General features: G+C 41.0%; 2 protein-coding genes across 3 annotated transcripts; both read right to left on the reverse strand.

The window, feature by feature from the left end:
* Window positions 1–110: 110 nt before the first annotated feature.
* LOC102716450 (histone-lysine N-methyltransferase ATX5-like) lies at window positions 111–17,555 on the reverse strand. Its single transcript, XM_006643849.3, is given in 34 exon segments — window positions 111–824; window positions 976–1,247; window positions 1,862–2,183; window positions 2,274–2,518; window positions 2,593–2,821; window positions 3,352–3,516; window positions 3,601–3,996; window positions 4,707–4,709; window positions 4,791–4,858; window positions 5,185–5,371; window positions 7,711–7,753; window positions 7,883–7,983; window positions 8,078–8,152; window positions 8,337–8,423; window positions 8,565–8,654; window positions 8,735–8,791; window positions 8,883–8,969; window positions 9,390–9,588; window positions 9,805–9,869; window positions 10,121–10,225; window positions 10,341–10,486; window positions 10,872–10,996; window positions 11,119–11,221; window positions 11,306–11,381; window positions 11,522–11,657; window positions 12,881–12,970; window positions 13,068–13,162; window positions 13,277–13,342; window positions 13,448–13,516; window positions 13,623–13,736; window positions 13,832–14,039; window positions 14,110–14,165; window positions 15,182–16,275; window positions 17,474–17,555. Coding segments are annotated over 34 exon segments (5,451 nt in total). The 3' UTR covers window positions 111–629.
* On the reverse strand, window positions 17,025–21,656 carry LOC102713971 (histone-lysine N-methyltransferase ATX3-like). Of its 2 annotated transcripts, none has more exons than XM_015836818.2 (8): window positions 20,794–21,656; window positions 20,553–20,608; window positions 20,309–20,468; window positions 20,097–20,207; window positions 19,930–19,998; window positions 19,763–19,828; window positions 19,553–19,647; window positions 17,025–17,731 (listed from the first exon to the last, which is right to left on the reverse strand). In XM_015836818.2, the coding sequence occupies exons 1-7, from the start codon at window positions 21,406–21,408 to the stop codon at window positions 19,597–19,599; spliced, it is 1,128 nt and encodes a 375-aa protein (XP_015692304.1). In that variant the 5' UTR covers window positions 21,409–21,656; the 3' UTR covers window positions 17,025–17,731; window positions 19,553–19,596. The 2 variants fall into 2 exon arrangements, with proteins under 2 accessions (XP_015692304.1, XP_015692297.1); XM_015836811.2 differs by having other exon boundaries at window positions 19,930–20,016.
* Between the last annotated feature and the right edge of the window lie 246 nt (window positions 21,657–21,902).

Here is a 21,902-nt window from a genome sequence, read left to right on the forward strand (position 1 = left end):
CCATGTGTTTCTTTGCAAGGAATTATAAGGAAATTAAATACCAACTGATGGCTGCAAAAGTTTGGCCTGTTTGATCAGCTGGTTAACCGTTGAAGCAGCAAACTGGTCTATGCAGAATTATGCCATTGTTATTTACTGCTGGAAGGCAGCGTCCTCACCATGCATGTACATGACGAGCCAGCTCTTTGGGCACGTCTGCACACACTATATATAAGAGCTGTAATTTGCAGTATGGCTAGTAGTTACAAGAACACACACAATAACATAGAGAGTTTCAGAGATTTCATTTTCATTTCTAAAAGAAACTCTAACCAAAGATAAGATCAGATGGAGAAATAAATCAAGCACACCCGTACAACTTCATATCTGCATATGATCATGTTTATTCTGAACTTTATGATATAACGAGCCACGAACTGATGAGCTACCTTATCAGCCTTGTGCTAAAATATGTGCCACCACTGAGTTGGCTCGTAGCATCGTAGCAATTTTGGTCGATAAAACTTGGCCATACCAGCTTCTGTTTATAACAATCAGAATGCACATTGAGAACTTGGCTGGGCATCATACACTTCCCATGATAAACTGAGAGGGGGCCAAATGCTGCTCAAATAATGAAATTATTACTCTTATGAAGCAAATGAGGACGACTCTTCGGTAGACATCTGTTCTGTGGGCTTTAGGTCCCAATTACGTGTGTTACTATCCATTGAATCGGCATTTGAAATGTACAAGACCTTGTTGTGGAACTTGCGGAGTGTTTTCCGGTGACCAATGCTTATGTAAGTAATCCCTGCAGCTTCAATCTGACTATATAGATGACTCTGTGGAACGAACAAAACGCTCAGAAGCAGAATATTGCATTGCTTATGCATTCAGTGTGTAATTCAGGGGATGACGAATAATAATAGGTAATAGCTAGCGTCTTACTAGTAGCAGACTAACGGTATGGAAAATATAGCAGCAGAATAATACCTCATTCATATCATCTAGTGCACTTGTGGACTCATCAAGAAGGACCAAAGTTGGTTTTGCAAGTAACAACCGAGCAAATGCAAGACGCTGTTGCTCCCCAAGAGAGAGAACACTGGCCCAATCATTCATGGAGTCCAAACCATTGAAACGAGGCAGTATATAGCCCAACTTAACAGCCTCAAGCACTCTGATCAGTTCATCAGTTGTGGGCATCTCAGGCTTGGAACCAACTCCATCTGATGTGGAGGCTTCAGACAGAAAGGTAAGAGGGTCTGAAATTAATAAGATACCAAATGTGTGATTTCATATCAAAACGGATTTCTATAGCTTTATACCACAACCAACAATAAAATACAAAGATTATTTTACTGTTTCAAAACAATTAGGAACAGAATGATGCAACTATAAGGATTTGAAGAAGAACAATAGAGCAATAGTGAAGTGGGTTTGTGCTCCACAACAATTTTATTTTATACTTCACTTCTTTCAAGATAAATTATTCCAGAATGACATAGCATTGTCATGAACCCAGTTAAATTCAGTGCTACCCCTTTGGATCAGTTCTTGTCCTCCTATTTGTACCTGTTCAAAATAATCAAAAATAATACTCCATTTTACAATGTAAGACTTTCTAGCATTACTTAGATTCATATGGATGCTAATAAATCAAGATATAGCTAAAAGGTCTTACAATATGAAACGAAGGGAGTATCTATGATAATATGGTGCCTCTGTGGCTATCATTGCACATTTTGTACAAAACTTTCATGTTGATTTAGTATCCACACCGATGTGGTTTCCATCAAGCAGGTAGTTTGCTGTTGCAATTTCTAACAAGCAAGACGTTTGCACTTGATTGATCCCCATGCAGTATATGAATAGTTACCTTTATTTTGAGCATCATTGTTTGATGAATGATGAACATCTTCAGTCCATGTAGGATAAAGCAATTGCTGACGAAGGGTTCCCAAAACCATATAGGGTCTCTGTGGAACAAAGAATATACCATTATCCCTTCTCTGCTTTGAACTTTGTAACAGTTCTTCACCGTTTGACTGTATGTTGGATGGCTCATCAGGACCTGAATTTGATGTTTTAAGCTCCATGGAACCTCTCACATGGTATATGATGTCCCCGGTACCGCTGGTCCAAAGGCCAGCCAAAGCACGTAACAACGAGGTTTTCCCACTTCCACTGGGCCCCATCACCTAAAAGGAACAAATGAGCATATCTCCTATCAAATGGTAGTGATAACATTTATTTCTCCTATTGTACAAGTAACTAAAGAAACCAAATACCAGTAGATGGTCCTTTTCTTTAAGTTCCATAGTGAGGTCAGTAATAAGAGTGTTGCCACTCCTGGGTGTTAATAATGTCAAATTACAAATCTCAAGCACCACACAAGGATCAGATTGTGTCGGTGACCCATTGGAACTCTGTACAGAAGGACCAGTGCTCTTGAAAATGATGTTGATCCCATCAATGCTATCACGCTTGGGTAACAAAGAAGAATTATTTCCATCCAACAGATCATCAAATTCACCTGAAGATTACGGTTCAATTAGAATAATCTCGATATGTTAGCAAGTAATGCTGTGAGAGAGAGAGAGGTGTCACCTAGGCGATCAATAACCGCTGAGAATGCACTAATTGACTGAAACTGGAACACAATGAGAGAAAAATCACTGAGGATATGATTGAAAGCAGAAACTGATTGGTTTATTACTCCAAACTCAATTTTTCCTGAGAAGTACATTGGAGCAACAACGGCAGCTGGCAAGATCTGGATTAAATAACGGTATCCATTGGTGAAAAACTCCAGATTACGAGATGCTATCAGCAATTCCTGCAAACAGAACAGAACAAATTATAGATTGGCCTGTTGAGAAATAACTCACACCATAAGTTTCTGCCTGAACATTCTAAAAAACATGGAGCTGATTCAACGTGCCAGTTTTCAAGGACATTAGTCTCATAAGAAACAACAGCTGGAATTTTGGATGTGTCTTCAAAAGAACTTTTGGATACCAGCTACCAGGTGTACTATATTACTATTTCCGTAGTAAGAATATGACAGCACATGTAAAACTAACACATTATTATTACGCCATGATTTTAATAGTATATTATTGGCGAATTTGCATCAAACAGAAAAAGTTAGTATTAAAATTGGAATGTAACCCATGGAATACCACGACCACATACAGCCTATATAGGGATATGCATGTGTTATATGTTCTATGTTATAGAATGCTTTTAGTAATAGTAGCTATGATATCTTATTGCAATACTACAAAACTAAATGTCAGACCAAACAAGTAGAGTAAGATAAATAATAATTTATGGTGAAAGAAAGTCTATATGAGCAATACTTACGCTAAGGTTTTCAAAAGCCCTTCTGAATCGATCCAACAAAAGTTGCAATTCATTTTCCTCGCCACCATAAAAAGCAATTGATTCAGCGTTTTCTCTAACTCGGACAAGTCCATAACGAAAATCTGCTTCTTTCTTCTCTTGCATGAAGTTCAAGTTGACCAAATTCTGTCCGCACGAGAAATGCCAGCAATTAGTTTTTTGAAGGAAGGAGTATAAGTTAGAGATAAATAGTGTTGATAAGCAACTTACCTTACCAAGGAAGATACTAATTCCAGTGCCCCCAAGGGAGTAGACAATAAGAACAATGAATAATGGTGGATAGATTCCATAAAGGATGTTACTGAATGATATCAAGTCCACAGCAGCATTAAAAAGTGTCATAGAAAATGCAAGTGCGGTTCCAGTGAATGCACTGAGATCATCATTGATCCGTTGATCCGGGTTGTCAATTATTGATTGAGATTGAATCTTATAGAAAGTTCTGTTTTTAAAGTAGCGCTTCATGTAATAACTTGTCATCCAAGATCGCCATCTTAAAGAAAGGGTCTCTCTTGCATAGTCTCTCAAGACAAAGAACTGCAGGGTAGTGAGAGTAGAAATTTGCAAATCAGAACACAAGTACACTCAGAGGAATACATGTTGATTCTGCAACACAAAAAAACGATGAACAGAAGGTACACATCCTTGATTGATGGATACTAAAAGTAGTAGCAAATCTAGACGCGCTGCTGGAAAACAGCAGAAGTAAGATTCTAGAAGCTAATCCATCAAGTGCAAAAATCAAAGATCTGAATGGCTTATGACCATAATAGGAGCATTTTGTCAGACGGAGACAAGATGATGGGTTCCAGACTTCAAGGTCAGATAATAACAATGATTTTGCCAGGTAGCCATTAAAAGGATGCACACCATTAAGAAAAGAGAAGCAGCAAAACTTGCAGATTTCCAGTGCCGTAGGAGTTATTGGTACTTGAAATAGGAAACTATGACTTGTTACCTTCCAAATATTACTCTCTACATTCTTATTATTTAACATTATTTGAAATTCTATCTCTTTGAGAATTGGCATGTACAGTGACAATCATACAAAAATTTGATATCTTGTGATATGTAATATAGTTCTTCTATAGATGATCCAAATAAGTTATAGTCTTAAACACATTAATGGTCAAATTTTAAGTTTAGGTTACAGTTGGAAGTTTGATAGTATAGATTCTACAATGTCAGAAAATGAAAGAAAAAGAGGAGCAGTCGCTACTGTAAGTAAAAACTCTTTTCTTTAGACATTAATTGTCAAACATGATAATGCACGGATGGAAAAAGATTGGTCAGCTAGCATAAGCTTATATTTTCACAATCTGTGTCTAAGTTACATAAATAGTTGTAACAGGCTAACAGCTTGAAGAGCAATACCTACAAAAGAGCAGCAATATGCTCACCGGTATTCCTACAGCAAAACCTCCCAGGTAATACAACAGTTGCTTGGTAAATTGTTCCTGGTCCTTGTCTTGCAAGAGAAAACACTAAATATGCGTTAGTAAACAAAAAGAGAAGCTGTTGTACAACCACTTTGGAATTAGGATGATAATTGCATGCCACTTTCAGTAACATTTGTAACAATATACGGCAGAAATGCCCTTATTTTTGTCTAGTTTGGGTCTTGCACATAACCAAATTTTCAAAGGACGGTTTGCTGACGTTTAGTAGAAAAGTGTACTATAGAAAGAACCTCTCCGTCTCCTGCTCCCTCATATATTATTTTGTGTTTGTAACTTTGTCCAGAATGTACAATGAAGCTACAAAGTAACAGTTTAAACAAGACAAAGAACATACCAGCAAGAGCATTGTAGAAGTCACGACCCAGAAAGTTAAATCCAACAGTAATTCCAGTAGTTGCTAGTGTAAGAGTAAATACAGCAGCAAGCCTCAGCCTCGCTTGCACTTTATCTTCTGACCACCAGTAAGGGGCAGCAACTTTCCAGAATCTTCTAGCTAGTGTTTTGAGATCCGTATCAACTCTCTAACATAATGAGATAGAACGATGCACATTCATTAGCAACAGAACAATCAGCACAAGAAGCACCAAACATTACAGAAAGGCACTACCTCCACTATAGTCCATACATGAAAGGAAATATAGAACACCACTAGCTGTAAGCGGTAATAACTCCCTAACCTAACATGTAATGAACAAGTCAAAAATACAAATGAAGTCACTAGTTTGTAATATTTCCCTCTTGCAAACTACAACAGCTAATAGACAACTTTGCACCTCGCACACATACTACAATTTCATATTTGCATTTAAAATTATGGATCTCAAGGCTCATACAGTTATACAATTGACAGTTGACAACTTCACATTATGAATCGAAACTAGCCAGCCAGATTGAACCAAATGGAGTGAAATGACATAATCACAAGAGAGCTGACAATTGAGACTTTAACTATTTATAACTGAACAATCCAACATGATATCCCATGGTTCATTTCAAATCCGACTATTGCCCACAACGCCAATCACCGGAAAATCGAGTAATGCAGCACAAATCTAGAACTCAAAATGCAAATTATACAAAACTAGCTTAGTCTGAAGCCTGAACTCATAGTAAAAGCTAGTATATAGCAGGCCACCGAGCGGATCACGCGCGCATAAACCCCAAAAAACACACATACACACGGAGCTTCACGGAGCATCACCTTATCCTCGGCGTCTGGACCAGAGCCTCCGCCCGTGGTGGCCTCCCCGGCGGCGGCCGCGGCCGTAGGGACCGTGGCCCTGCGTCGCCCGCGGCGGCGCACGGAGGTGGAGAAGGGGGCCACCGCCCGGTGGGGCCAGGGGAAGCGGCCGCGCAGCGGGGAACCGGAGCACGCCCCGTGGACGAGACTCCTCCGAGACGGCCGCGAAGTGGAGGCCGGGAAGCGTACCGGCACGGTAGATAACTGCAGCGACATCCCCCCCGCGCACTCCCTCTGCTGCCTCTACCGTTTTGGTGGCTTTTTCTGGACTCCTGCTCCTCCCTCCCTCCCTCCCTCTCTCTCTCTCTCTCTCTCTCTCGCGCGCGCGCGCGCTAGCTTGCAGGAGAAGCGCCCCTCGTGGCTCCCCCTCCGCGTCGCGTGCTCTCGTCGCGGCGGCGAGCAGGCAGCGGCGAGCGGCGCCGGGGTGGACGAACGGCGAGGGGGAAGAGAGAGGAGTCCGGTACGAAACCCACGGCCCCGGGTGGTAGCGCTTCGTCCGTACCGGTTTCGGTCACTGACAGGCTGGGCCCAAGACAAACGGGGCCCACTCGCAGGGACAGCGAAAGGGCGAGCCGGACACGTGTCCTTCTGAGGGACTACCGGCCGGGAGGGGGCAGCAGCGCCACACGCGGCCTATCTGATAGAAAAACCAAACAGGAATGCATATGTACTGAAATAAAGAAAAAAAGAAAAACAGAAATCAAATATAAACTATTTCATCATATCAAAACATACCGTAGGCTAATTTATAAAAAACTGCATAATACGATGAGGTGGCAGATTGACTATCTCCACCACTAAATAGGGCCCAGATGGCTATTCACAGCTACTACCTTAACACCAAAGAAGAGTTCGACCCAATGCTTTATTTATATTTAAAGTGGTAAAATTGTAATTTTTCTAAAAAAATATTAGTAATACCTTATTTTTTAAATATAAATATTTCTAAATAATTTAGCAAATACTAAGGTGAGATAAAAAAATCCCTTTAGTTATTGTTATTGTAGTTGTTAATTTCTAAATTTTGAATTGATTATATTCCCTTTTCCAAGTACCTCCTTGGCTCTATAATTATAATTAATTGGTAATTAGAATGAAACCATGAAAATCAACACATAAATACTTGTGGTGTGGTATGAAATTTCATATAAATACTTATATTTTAAAATGGATGGAGTAAAAGAAAAATCTTATTGGTCAACAGTGTCAACAAAAAAAAAAGGTAACGGATGGAGCAGTAGTCTGCCTCCTGTATTCATTTCTTTCTTTTCATCATGGAGAAAAAAGCATAATCATTTTATTTTATTACATCAAAGGAAGAATTTACAAGAGGTGGCACTGGTAGTGGTTGCTAATCGCCAGGTGCCAGCCATGTTCACACCGAAACAGGTAAAATCCAGCCTCGCTATCTAACAAAACTTGTGTAAGAAAAAAAAACACAAACTTGATACTTGTTGACAGCCAGCCTGTAATCAAACGAAAGAATCAGGATGAATCTGAAATCTGAGAATATAAGCCCTTTGGCACGGTAAACGAGGGTTAGCCTTTGTGAGAGTGATTCACTTCAGTAGTTCAGTTCATGTATCCACGGCAGTTAGGAGCTTTACACAGGCAGGGGACCTTGCAGTCCTCGGACTCGTCAGGGTCAAACAAGTAGTCATAGCTACACAGGAGAGGCTAATAGAGATTAGGAAATGGTAAAAGACGATAGCTTCAAAAACGGAGGACATTTGTACTGTAAATGTATTAAAAGTAAATTGCAAAACTGCAGGACAGGGTAGGGAGAAATTACGTTAGTTCTTCTCCAGCAGAGACATCTCTTTTGGCAATAAGAATGATCTGGCTCTTTTCGTCGCCGACACTCATGATCCTTGCGTAGCAATTAGGCATACACTGGAAGCATGACGATAATATTTAGCTCTATAATTTGTTGTTGGGCTATCAAGGTAGAGAGAAGTCGCAAATGGGATACCGAGAGTATTATTACCGAGTGATTAATCAGGCGGGCTATGTTCCCTTTCTCTGTAGCATCAACAACAACGTCTTCACTTATCTTGAACAGCTGAAGTGCGAAGAAAAAAAAAAGAATCATCACCAAGGCAGATAGTTAAGATGCAGTATCTCAAGTAGATTACGACCTATATAATCTGGTAGTAATTGCATTGTTCACAGGTGGCACTACCTAAATAATTCAAGTCAAAGATAGAATAGATGACCTTCACTTAAAAAACACAGTAACAACTTACATAACAATCTTTCTTTTCCCTGTGATACCGGGCTTCCCTCAAATCTGCAACACTGCGTCTAACTTGGTCACCACGATATTCAATGACCTGGCACAAGAGTGATCCGTTGATATGTTAAGAACAGGTTCCTTGTATTTTGATGCACAACAAACAATTGAACTCAAATGCAACTATTTGCCATGATACACTATTTTGTTGGAAGAAATGCTTATAGCTTAAATGGCATACCATTTGCCCTTCCTGAATTTTCTTAGCAGCAAAAAGCCCCCATCCATGTATTCCAGATCGACCACAACAGACCCTTTTATTTTCCGTTTTCTGGAATCATCAAATATTGAGTGAATCAGTATGTTCAAACCACCAAGTAGTAAGAAAGAACGATCAGTTGGAAACTAAACCTGTAAATGCTGAAGTCGTTCTTTAAAAGTCGAAAATGATTTTTCATCCTTCTGATCCTGTTAACAAGTGAATAAGATGCATAAATTCACCTATCATTCAACAGTTGCTGGAAGAAAGACAATACAGTAGCCAGAATGGGATAGTTACCATGCAAGCGTTCAAAACCTCAATGGACTCCTGGGAGTGATGTCGGGGTCCCATAATTCGGTGGGCAATCGCCCATCCTGGCTCTTTCTGGAACATGCAGAAATTTTAGTACTATTGGCTAGTTTAAAAAATAAGATAAATAAAACTTAGGCATATCCATTCATCCCTATGCTAGACAACCTATTATTCCAAAAAAGAAACATATATAATTGCCACTAAGATCCCCATCCTTCGAACAAACAAAAACCAGGACATGGATTACAGCAAGAGAAACCCATGCAGGCAAGAATAGAACTTGCTTGGTTTAACTAAGAACTTTCCATGAACTATCAAGAAAATTACCAAAAAGGAGAAAGAACATTAAGTCCAAAACATGGGCTATAAGAATCATAAAAGGAAAGTGGACACTAAATTTTTCGAATTCTCCCTGCAAATTAACAGTCTCTTGTTGTATTGGGAGGAACAAGGAAACAAAACAGTATACAGTATATAGGCGCGAGAAAATACCTTGTTTTTCAGCATTTCATGAGCAAGGCACCTTGCAGCTGGGCAGTCAGAAATTTTTGCAGGAAAGACTTTTTCCTGTATATTTTCCTTCCTGACCAGTCTAGCACCAGTCTGTTTCTCATTATTTCCAGGCAAAAATTTGGTTGAAAAAACTCCTTCAGGGGTCTTAACTATCAAAACATTATCTGGGTCGGGAGTACTGCAAAGAGCCAGTGGAACAGGTGTAAGTAACACAAATTTGTGGCATTCCCACCAATAACTATGCAACAACATAACTGATCCAATATATTTGTCAACATGCATCCAATTATATAATTGATTTTATTGGAATTATTCCTTTTAAGAATGAAGACAACTTGAAGATATGGTATATATGAACAAGAAGGGGAAACAGCAAGATGAAAAACAAAATTACCTGTGAAATGCACAGTAGGAAACCATTCTTGTTATGTTCCTTCCGTTTTTTTCAGAGGATTGCAACTACAAGCAACACAAAAAAAAAAATTGATTGTAATAAACTTTCTCCAAATGTGCATAAATGAAGAAACAGTTGACTAAATCAACATCAAATGATAAAGAGTAACTTTTTTAGGATTGTACAGGTCATGCTTAGGAATTGTATCAATTTACAAGAACTTTTCAAATTACCAGTACCTACTAGCTAGTGCACAAAACACAGCCAAGCTAAATCATAATATGTTATAAGAAATAAAATGGTTTCCACAATCTACCTCCATGCGATATCCTGCTCTTGATGCACACATTGCATGATAATAAGTGGAACATTTGTGGCACTGAGTGCAGGCACCGTGCATCTGCTTGCATATAACACATGTCTGGAATTCACATGAGAACATAGTGTAAACAAACATTAGGTAGAATTTCAACAAATAAGCAGACAATAATTATCCAATACATATATTATGTAAAATAACAGCAAGGAATTCAAACCTTCTTAAAGTACTCTGAAGGGATGTTCAATATGCCCATGGCTGGCTCCATTGTCTCATCAACAGGAAAAGAGACCTTAGGTTGAAACCAGGCACATGTAACATGGACCCAAAGTTGGTCAAGATCTGTCGGCTTGAGAGCACCCCCTAAAGCAATACAAAATAAAAAAGATGAATGTTGACAGCACTAACAGATAACATTAATGCAGATAACAATAACTGGGAAAAATGGACAGCATCAAGTACCACTATAATTTATCAAATAAGGTACAAAATCTAAACATGAGCATGAGAAACACTAGGAAGCCTCAGAAAAAATGTGCGGCAATGTTTTAAAAAGTGATGTGGTTTCATCCGATCACCCCACCTTGTAGCGCTTATGCAGCATAATTGGCCACTTATGCTGCTTAAGTTATACAAGATTGGGACACCTGTTCCTTGTACAACCACGTGTAGGCATTTCTTTTAAACAGTGATGTGAGGTATCATCCAATAATGTGATCATAATACGACAACATGGGGGGAATGGTACCTTTGACAGGACATAGGCAACATTCTCTTTTTTGTTTGGGCAATTCACATGCTCGGCAGACCCAATTTGTAAAATCTTGTATATCACGTACTCCATAGCACTCTTGGTGGACAGCTATTTGGCATCTACACAGATTTTGGAGAAACTTTTCAGCTACCATGTTAATCATTTGCATGCATGGAGTTCTAGAACATATGATGGATACACAAACTGATGTTGAAAAACCTAGGATATTAGCAGGAAATACCTGTTGCAAATAATAATTTTGTTGTAGTCCCAATCCTCAACCCATCGACAAACCGCACATCGTTCAGTTGTCCATCTTGCACAGATAGGACTATAAGAGTTTGCTGCAAGCATCAAATTAATTAGTAATCACAACGTGTTGCATGCACAGACTGCAGAAACCAACACAAACTCAAGAACCAATCTACCTAGCAATTTCAGCAACTCTTCTTTGTTAATAGCTGGTATAGAAGACTTCAAATTTGCGCAGGGAATATCCTCCAACTGAAGGTAATGACAAAGGTGAAAAAGGCCATGTCAAATTATTGTACCATTGAAATTTATTGAAAACTAAGTAAACATGAAGGTTCAGCGATCACTGTCAGACACCAACTTTCAGGTAAACAAAGACCTTAAGGGCTTACCAAGGTTACCAAAGGATCCCCATTGCTCTTAAGTTTAACACTCATCTTCCAGTTCTTCTTCCTTGAACCAGTATGTCTCTCCCACTCACTGAGACTCATCAGCCTTTCCTTGCAAGAAATACATTGGCATAGTATCCTGCAAGCAACAATACAAGTTAATACCAACAGTGGCACCAGCCACATATCAGGAAATCAGTTTAAACTAACACCTACAAGCTGCACTGTTACGATGTAACACATAAACTTCTTTAGTATTAAAAATAGATGTACCAAAAGTTTTCTTATTAACCCCTCTAGACAAGTTGATAAGAAAAATACAATATGACCAAATTACAGTGTGTATGATTTATTTTATAATTTAGCACGTGCGCGCACTGCCAAATTCCCCTCGTAACAAAAAGATAAGTGATGTACATGTCCAATGCAATAAATCAAAATTATTTGTTTTGAAATTGGGAATAAGGGCATTTAGCTAGTGTAACACAAATACTGCTAGCAACTGCAAATTATATATCACTCTCTGTCACAGAGCTAACAAACTATCCTTCGCTAGTACGGTAAGGACCAAGATACTCCCTCCGGTCACGAATATTTGGCATTAAGTACAAGATTTGGTCGAACATTTGAAACTTTGACCATAAAAAGGATATCAATTTCTTAGTTTACAACAAAATGAATGGTATATGTAGATATGCCTTGAAAGTGGTTATAATGTCATAAAGTTGTTATATTTCATGAAGTTAATTTACTCCCTCCAGTTTTTGAATGTTTGACGTCGTTGACTTTTGGACATATGTTTGAACATTCGCCTCGTTCAAAAAAAATAATTATCATCCATTCTGTTGTTATTTGTTTTATCACTAGAGGTAGATTAAGCATCACTTATATATTTGCATCTTTGTCTATAATTTGTGAATAAAACGAATGGTCAAATGTATGTCCAAAAGTCAACAGTATCGAACATTAAAAACCATAGAGTCAAAGATTTAGAACTTTAACCTAATTTTGATCTACATGTCAAATATTTACGCCTAGAGGGAGTAAAATTGATTTATTTACGCAAAAATGATGATTATTGGACCAACTCCACATATAGAATAGCAGTCAAACTCCGTAGCATTTCACATTAACTTAACCCACATGCTGATTTTCATGCCAAATGAATAATGAAAGTTACTACTGGCATAATTCAGTAGTCACTCTAAGAACAGCTGACTTTATCCAACATATGGACAATTGAGCAAAATAAAACACATTAAAATGATCAAATCAAATAAGAACATTGATATTTAAGTAAGCTTAGATAAACATGTTGACTACTTGACTGTAGATAAAGTAGAAGATGTGCAGAATACATACATGTGCTTCTTAGGTAAATACATTGCATCCATCCCAAAGCAGAACACAGGTATCATTTCAGGCAATTTTTCCTTTGAAGTGCTAGCACATCTGTGTATAGACAGATTAGAAAGAGAGATGTTTATAATCATTTTGGAGTAATGGTAAAAGGAAGCCAATAGGTTGGAGGAAAAAATAAATAACTCACTCTGAACTATTTGGAGTGCTCATTTGTTCAACTGGAGATACACTCTTTCGTTTTGACTTGCATTCTGGACAGAAATATTCGGCATTTTCTAAGTCCTATAGAATAGTAGAGAATCAGCAAATAATATCCAGATATTCATAGAACTGTATGACAGTGATATCAAACTATAAGATTACAGTATCAACATCAAAATAAGAGAATCAAAATACCTCCATGTTGATGCATGTGCGGTCACATTCTACATGAACCCAGATTTGACACTCGTCACAACAGACCTGCAAAGAAGCGTGTTGCTGGTCACGGCCTTGACCCCTAGACCAATCAAGAGAACATGTAGAATATAGCACAACAAAGCACATAATATATTTCTAGGATCTTACCCAATTTCCACCATCTGTGTGGTGCCAAATTTTCTTGCATATGCCACAGTACTGCTTTGACTGCAATAGCTGCAAATGCAATAAAGTTTGCACACATAAGGCACCATAAAAATAGAACAGTGTGATGGAAGTATGGAACACACACAAACTCATCCAAAATATACGAGTCACATACCTTTTCACAGTGCCTACAGAGTAACTGCTCACCCACTTGCTTCTTTTTCTTTGCTATCTTGGATGCAAGATGATTACCACAACTATCACAACATCCAGGTGATTTGCCAATAACCTGCAGTACAGTTGATTAGATTGCAGCTCAGCTGAAAGTTGTAATAAGGCAGTCACAAGCTCATATTTGCAGTTGTGCCACATCCATCCATGTACCTGAGCCTCTGATTGACATTCCTGCTCATTATTAGAACTAGTCCCTTCCTGTAACCCGTCAGGGATAGACTGGTCATTGACAGACTTCTCTAGTGAGCACTCAACATCCATTTGAAGCTCAAGGAAGCCACGCTCAGCAAGAAAAGCCTCCTCAATTGATTCACGGAATCTGCTTGCCTTGAGTTTATATAAAGCCTGACCCTGAAACCTGGGAGACCAAAGAAATTTCAGACATCACTCAGGTAAAGAAATTTCAGACAGGTACGCCAGCAGCTTACCGGTCTAAATAGTCCACAAAGGGAAAGATCATCCCTTGCTTAACCCATCCATAGTCCTGCAAAGAAATTCAGTAGGCGTGAGTTGATGGCTTCACGCAAACAAGGGAATGATCAAATTGCTAACATTTTCGACCATACCAAATTTTGGCATTGTAAGGCCAAATTTTGGTACCATAGCAATTTAAAAATATCCCAAAAACTCTACCCTACCTTAGCATGCCACGATTTGGTATTTTCTAGAAACTCTACATAGCTCCACAAGAATAGTTGTTGGCAAGGTATCAAACTAAGGGCCTGTTTAGGAGAGCTTCTAGCAATTGCAACTTCTCACAAAATCTCTAGAAGTCAGAAGTTCTCCCAAACAGTACTCAGCTTCTGAAAATCTAGAGTTATAAAATCTAATAAACTAGAAGCCAGAAGCTGGGAAACCCAACTTTTCCAGATTCTGAGAAGCTCACTTCTCACCAGCTGCTTCTTAGAATCTTAAGCTCCCCAAACAGGCCCTAAGGTCACGTTTGTCTGCACTTAGGATTATTGTAATCTAGATTATTAGAAATAATTTAAAACAAACAAATAGGTTATTTTGATAGATTATTATTCTAGAGCCCATATTAATATAATCTGATAAGTTCCTCCAAGGGTGCTTTAGTTGGAGCTTTTTCCACATTATTGAGTGACTAAAGACCCACTACCCTTGGGTATTTCAAAGTAATTACGCACCTTGCCATCCATTATCTGCTTTAGCTTGTAATAATCAAACTTATAGTAATCTGACTCGATAATTTAGACTACCATAGTCCTAAGTGGACTAAGTGGAAACAAACAGGGCTGAAAACAAACACATACATTTGTCTACCCTACCAAGTTCTGGTAAAAAAAAATAACAGAACAAAGCTGTTTTAGTCCATGCCCTTGCATTGTTTGGCTTTTTTCAGTTGGACTTCATGGAACTCTTATGATCTCATGATCTCATCTAAGTTCTAGATTTAAATGTTGGGTTGTGGATTTCAACAACAACACACACAAAAAAAAAACACCCTGCAATGCTTAACCGGGAAATGTGGTTAATTACCCTGCCATGTCCGCTAGAAGAGTATCCAAAGAACATGACACAGAGTGCACCAGGGATGCAGGAGTTCAAGACGACCGCCGGCGCATGCCGCAGTGGGTCAATCACCAGCGCAGGCCATGCAGGGCACTTCTTCCCTGACTTCGCCCACACAACATCCCCAAGCACAAAATCCTCCGGCCAGTAGAAATCCTCCTTTTTCTCGCCAGCCTCCCTCTTCGGCTTGCACTCTACCACCACGGACTTCCCCTCCTGCGCCCCATTCCTGCTGGCATTGCTCAAGGACGTGACCACACTACCGCTGAAGCCACCAGAGCTGCTGCTGCACCTGCTGATATTCCTGCACGCGCGGTACAGCTCCTCCTCCGTCTGCACCGGCTGCTCATCACCGGTCCACACCACGGTCTCCACGGCGCCAAAGTCGGCGCCTTTGGGCTCCGCCGCCTGCACCTCCACATTGTACACCTCCCCGTCCCCGCCGCCTCCCGCCGCTTCCGCCTTTCTCGCGGGCAGCGGCGCGGGCCTCCCCTTCTTCGCGGGCGGCGGCCGCGCCACCACCGAGTCCCTGAACCGCGACGGGACAACCCGCTCGCGGCGGCGTTTGGCGGGCACCATCCCGCTCCCGCCCCCGTCTCCTCCTGCAGCAGGGGGCTCCTCCACCTCCACCTCCACCTCCACCTCCCCGGGGACGGCCGCGGCGGTGCAGCGCTTGAGCGGGATGCGGGACGCGAGCATCGCAGCAAACCCCCCCGGCAGGCCGGAACAAACCCTAGAATCCTCCCCACAACACCAACTCGTCAATCCGCGGCTCGGTGCTGGGTGGGTGGCCTTAGGGTTCCGACCGCGCGGGGGCGCAGAAGGGCAAAATTTAAGGATCTCGACTCCTCCCCGGTCCCGGGGCGGCGAATCAGGGGCGAGTCGAGGCGCGGGGGGCGAAAATTTGGGAGTCCGAGGGATTGGGGGGCTCGGGTTTTGAACGAAAATTTCGAACGCGACGAGGCGGAGGCCGAGGCGGAGGCGGAGGCGGAGGTGGGGAAGACGAGTCGGCGGCGGGGAGACGGGGGCGTGAGGGAGGCTGACGAGTGGGGCCCCCGTGGCTGCGCGAGCTGGTGGGGTGAGGGGAGGGAAAAGTGGGTTTTCGCGCGGATCTGGATCCACCGCCGCGTGACGCTTGTGGCGCGCGGAGGCGGCCGGTATTTCGGAGGGGTTTTTTTTTCAGTTTTGTACGTGGATAAGGTGACGCGCGGGAAGATGCGAACGCGTGCGTGTCGTGGGTCTCTGGGCTACGAAAATACGATGAAAAACAGGGGTCACGTAGGCTGCGTCGGATTAGATATCGGAGTGAAAAGGTATTAATAGATTAAGTTATAAAAATTAAAAAATATATTAATATAATTTTAAAACAATTTTTCTATATAAGACTTTCGTAACGTACAAAGAATAAGGTAGCAGGAGGAGGAGGAGAGCTCGACCGTACCCGTTGTAGGAACGGTTTCATCGTGTTTTCACCACGGTTTTGAGATAGAAGTTGCAGAGGGTTGAACATAGGAAAGATTGTATTGGAAACAAAAATGCTAAGATGGCTACAAAATTAAGGATAAATTACAAATAAATACAGTGATATGTATGGTACCGGTACAACATATTAACTGCTAAATACTACCGTTATCCCATAATAACTTTATTTTTCTTGTGTCCAATCATTTAACTATTCATCTTATTTGAAAAATATTGTAAAAACTTTTTTAAAAAATAGTCACGCATAAAGTATTATTCGTGTTTACTTGTAACAATAAAAAATATTAATCGTAAAAAAATTAAATAATCATCGTATCTGCAAACTAAACGATGAATTTAATATGAGACGGGGTAGTAGAAAACAAATTAAAAACAAGACGACCTCAGGAACGCAAGAAACATCAATTTGTGCCCGAGCAAAGCGGGCGATTAGCTCTCAAGTGAAACCGGCAACACCACGCAAATTCTCCCCCGTACTGCACCTGCAGGCTGATCAGTAGTCAGTATATCCTGCAGGCTGACAAAAAGGTTATCCACAACCACTAGCTAGTGAGAAATAGCCTTGTCCAGAACACGGTGCACAGAGCTGGCACTAGCGCAAGCCTGATACTGTAGTATAAAGCTATAGCTATCGTGTCAGGATGGGCGAGACTGCGAGAGGATCCCGGCAATTTTGCAACCTTTTATAAAACTGACAGAGCACTGGCAAGGATGGCATGAAGGGTGAGAAATCTTTGTTCAGTGACATATACGGAACAGCAGGTTCCTATGACATACGAGGAACTTTCTGTTCAGCCATGATCTTTATGGTTGACCTCAGCTTTGTACCTTTCATACTTGTACATATGATTTTCCACATCTATGTACATTTCTTCTTTAAACTTCTTATCTCTATGCTGTTGCATGCAGACATCCCAGATGGAGTGTGCCTGTCCCTGCCTCCTCTTAATTGATCCTTTGCATCAGGCTAATCCTCAGTTTCCCATTTTTCTCTTAACTATTCATCATGCAACTTGTCTTTAAATTGATGTGTTGCTGAAAAATGATGATAACATTGTGAGATTGATTGCAGTGATTGCAGTGTTAAATAAATCTTCTAGAGACATTTCAGATGAGAAGGTCTTATAACTAAACGACACCAATAATCTCCTGTCTGGCAGGACAAAAAAAAAGAAGAGAAAGTAATACCATACAATCCTAAAATAATAACCAAGAAATACCACCTAGGTGGGATTTGATGGGATAACCAGACCATGACTAATGAGATTCTAGAAAACATAAAATTGAGAAGATCGAATAGAATGGATTATAACATTTTTCCACTTGTATATGCTCCTCTCACCCACGTTGAAACAAGAGAAAATCTAACAAATGTCATTGACAAACACTTAATTCTAAGAAATGTCATCGACGAATGCGAGTTCTAAAAAATGCCATCATACAAACGAATTTGTCTGAGAAATACCATCGCCGTTAGGGTTCCGTCCAAATTTTCCATTAAGTGCTATAGTCAGTGTATTTAACGGTAGAAACGGACGGAACCCTAATGGCGATGGCATTTCTCAGACAAATTTGTCTGTAAGATGGCATTTCTTAGAACTCGTATTCATCAATGGCATTTCTTAGACTTAGACGTTTGTCAATGGCATTTTTTAGATTTTCTCACAAAGGGAAGTGCGATGGGAGTAACAAATGCATAACAGCACATATATAACAAAAAGAAACCATAAGCTTAAGCAGGTATATTATTAACAAACAATTATTCTTACAAAGTCACTTGGATAAATAATCAGGCCAACAAAATGTATTTGCTTTATATTTGGATACGTTCATGAATATTTATCAGAATATCAAGATCCCTTAAAATTATGCCTCCAAATTCAATGAAGAGATATAACTAGTCCTTTTATTCAAACAATATATCAAATTATCCAAATTATAATAGCCATTATGGTAGTTACAACTATTTTAATGATAGCAAAAGGAAACAATGAATAATTGAAATACTTAGTTTTAACTTTTTTCTTTTTTTAATTTTGTTGAAATATACACGAAGCAACACACAGAAATAAACAATCTGTTGCTGGGCTTGTTCACAAATCCATCTCACCTGCCTCTGCAGGTTATGAATGATTGGGTTCAATCCACCATGCCATCATTTTTGGATGGGTTTTTCTTTTTCCTGCTATTCGACTAGGGTGGCACTAGCCCAGATAATCCAGATATTTTTACCCGAATATTTCCCGATCATTTTCTGTTTCTACCTAATACCCGCCCACCACTCTAAAAAAATTGTCCAAATCTGTTTCCTAATCCAATACCATCTGATGTTATCCAAGCTGCAATCTGTTTCCAAAAATCATTCAGATAGGCCAGAAACTACCTGAACCACTTTCACCATGACATCTTCATGGATAGTTGTTAAATTTTATGGAAAATACTCCCTGCGTTTCATATTACTCAGTTTGGTAAATATATTTGTCGTTTAGGATAAGATTTGATCAAACTTCTAAAAATCCGACCATCGATTATTCCTTAAATGGAAAACAAATGATATACATAGATTTTCCTCAAAAAGTACTATCATAATATCATAAACTTATTTGATTTATAAATGTATTCTAACAAAAAATTGGTTGTCGGAAATTTACAAGTTTGACTAAATCTTATCCTAAACGACAAATACCTTTGTCCGGAGAAATTATAAGATGTTTTAGCCCTACCTAGATTTATCCATGAATCAATGAATATGTTTTATATATGTGTCTAGATTCATAGCATTCATATGAATCTAGGGAGTATTAATTCCAACTTTCACAGTTTCACCAGATTTGCAAGTGAAAAAAAAAAACTCACTTGGATCTGTCCAGAGCTTTCATTTACTCAACTGGAGATATGCTCTAGCGTTTTGATTTGCAATCTGGACAGAAATAATCGGCATTTTCCAAGTCCTATAAAATAGTACTGAGTTAGCAAATTAAATTCAGTTATTCATAGAACGGAATGATATAGATATCAAACTATAGGATTAAAAAAATCAACAACGAAATAGAAGAAGCCAATTACCTCCATGTTGATGCATGTCTGGTCACATTCTACGTGAACCCAAATTTCACACTCATCACAACAAACCTGCAAAATAGTGTAAAGAAGGTCACATCTTTGACCCCTAGACCAATCGAGAACATGTAGGATATAACAACGGCAAAGCACATATATTTCTAGGCTCTTACCCAATTTCCACCATCTGTGTGGTGCCAAATTTTCTTGCATATGCCACAGTACTGCTTTGACTGCAATAGCTGCAGATATAATAATGTCTACACACATAAGACAACATAAAAACAGAAAAAATGGAACAGAACACAGAAAACACCTCTCCAATGTCCAAGTCACATACCTTATCACAGTGCCTACAGAGTAACTGCTCTCCCGCTTGCTTCTTTTTATTTGCTATCTTGCACAGAAGACGATTACCACAACTATCACATCCAGGTGATTTTCCAAAAACCTGTAGTACAATTGATTGGATTGCGGCTCAGCTGAAGGTTGTAATAAATAAGGCAGTCACAAGCTCATATTTTTACAGTTGTGCTGCATCCATCCATTTACCAGAGCCTCCAATTGACATTCTTGCTCATTATTAGAACCAGTCCCTTCCTGTAGCCCGTCCATTTCGAGCTCAAAAGAGCCACGCTCAGCAAGGAAAGCCTCCTCAATTGCTTCACTGAATCTGCTTGCCTTGATCTTATGCAAAGGTTGGCCCTGAAACCTGAGAGACGAGACAAATCTCAAATAACCAGTATACCACCCAGGTAAAGAAAGCCTCATTCCACACAGCATGATAGCAACTTACCTATCTAGGTACTCCATAAAGGGATAGATCATCCCTTGCTTGACCCAACCATAGTCCTGCAAGGAAATGCAGTAGTGTGAGTTGATGCAACCCAAAAAAAAACAGAAAGCGACTGCTTGGTCCATGCCCTCACAAGGTTAACCCAGTTCCAGTTGCTCTTCATGGAACTATTGCCTGAGTTCTATCAAGGACCCAAAAACAAACACCCCGAATGCTTAACCAGCACATTGTGGTTGATTACCCTGAGCCCGCTGTAAGAGTATCCGAAGAACATGACGCAGAGCGCACCGGGGATGCAAGAGTTTAAGACGACCGCCGGTGCATGCTGCAGCGGGTCAATCACCAGCGCAGGCCATGCTGGGCACTTCTTCCCCGCCCTCGCCCACACAACATCCCCAAGCGCGAAGTCCTCCGGCCAGTAGAAATCATCTTTTTTCTCGCCACCTTCACTCTTCCGCTTGCACTCTACCACCGTCGCCTTCCCCTCCGGCCGACAGGGACAGCAGAGATCCTCTTTTCTGTCGCCACCACCCCTCCTCGGCTTGCGCCACCCATTCCCGCCACCGTTGCTCAAGGCCGTAGTCACCACACTGCCGCTGGAGCAGCCGGAGGTGCTGCTTCTGCGGATATTCCTGCACGCCCAGTACAACTCCTCCTCCGTCGGCGCAGGGTGCTCATCGCCGCCGGCACACGCCGCCACGCTGGGCTCCCCCTCTGGCGCCTCCAAATCGTACAGCTCGCCGTCCACGGCCCCCGCGGGCCTGCCCTTCCTCGCGGCCGTCGGCACCGCCACCACCGAGTCCCTAAACCGCGACGGGACGACCCGCTCGCGGCGGCGCTTAGCTGGCGGCTGCATCACGCTGCTCCCATCTCCGGCAGGGTGCTCCTCCACCTCCCGGGAGACTGCTCGCGCTGGCTAGCGCATCCAGCAAACCCTAGAACCCCCAGCTCGCCAGCTACCAATCCGCGGCTCGTGGCGTTGCCTCGACTTGGGGTTCCGACCGCGCGGGCGCAATCAGGGTGCCGTTCGGAGGCGCGCCGGCGCGGGGGATCCAAGGGGGGGTCACTGGGTTGTGGAGGGTGGTGGTGGGGTTTTGGCCGGAGATTTCGGGGAGGAGGAGGGGTGGGGAGTGGAGTGGAGGCGAGGTGCTCGGGGAAGACGAGGACTCGGCGAACGGGAGACGGGAGGCTGACAGGTGTGGCCCCAACGTGGCGAGGGACGGGTGAGGCCATGTTTTTCGAAAAAACAAGCGATCGAACTTTTGAAAACCTAAATAAAACATTAAATATTTTTATAACGCAAGATGTTCGATTTTTGTTATAATTTTTTATTATTTGTCTTATTCATGT

Source organism: Oryza brachyantha, chromosome 1, assembly GCF_000231095.2.
Source record: "Oryza brachyantha chromosome 1, ObraRS2, whole genome shotgun sequence".
In the NCBI taxonomy this organism is placed as follows: domain Eukaryota; kingdom Viridiplantae; phylum Streptophyta; class Magnoliopsida; order Poales; family Poaceae; genus Oryza; species Oryza brachyantha.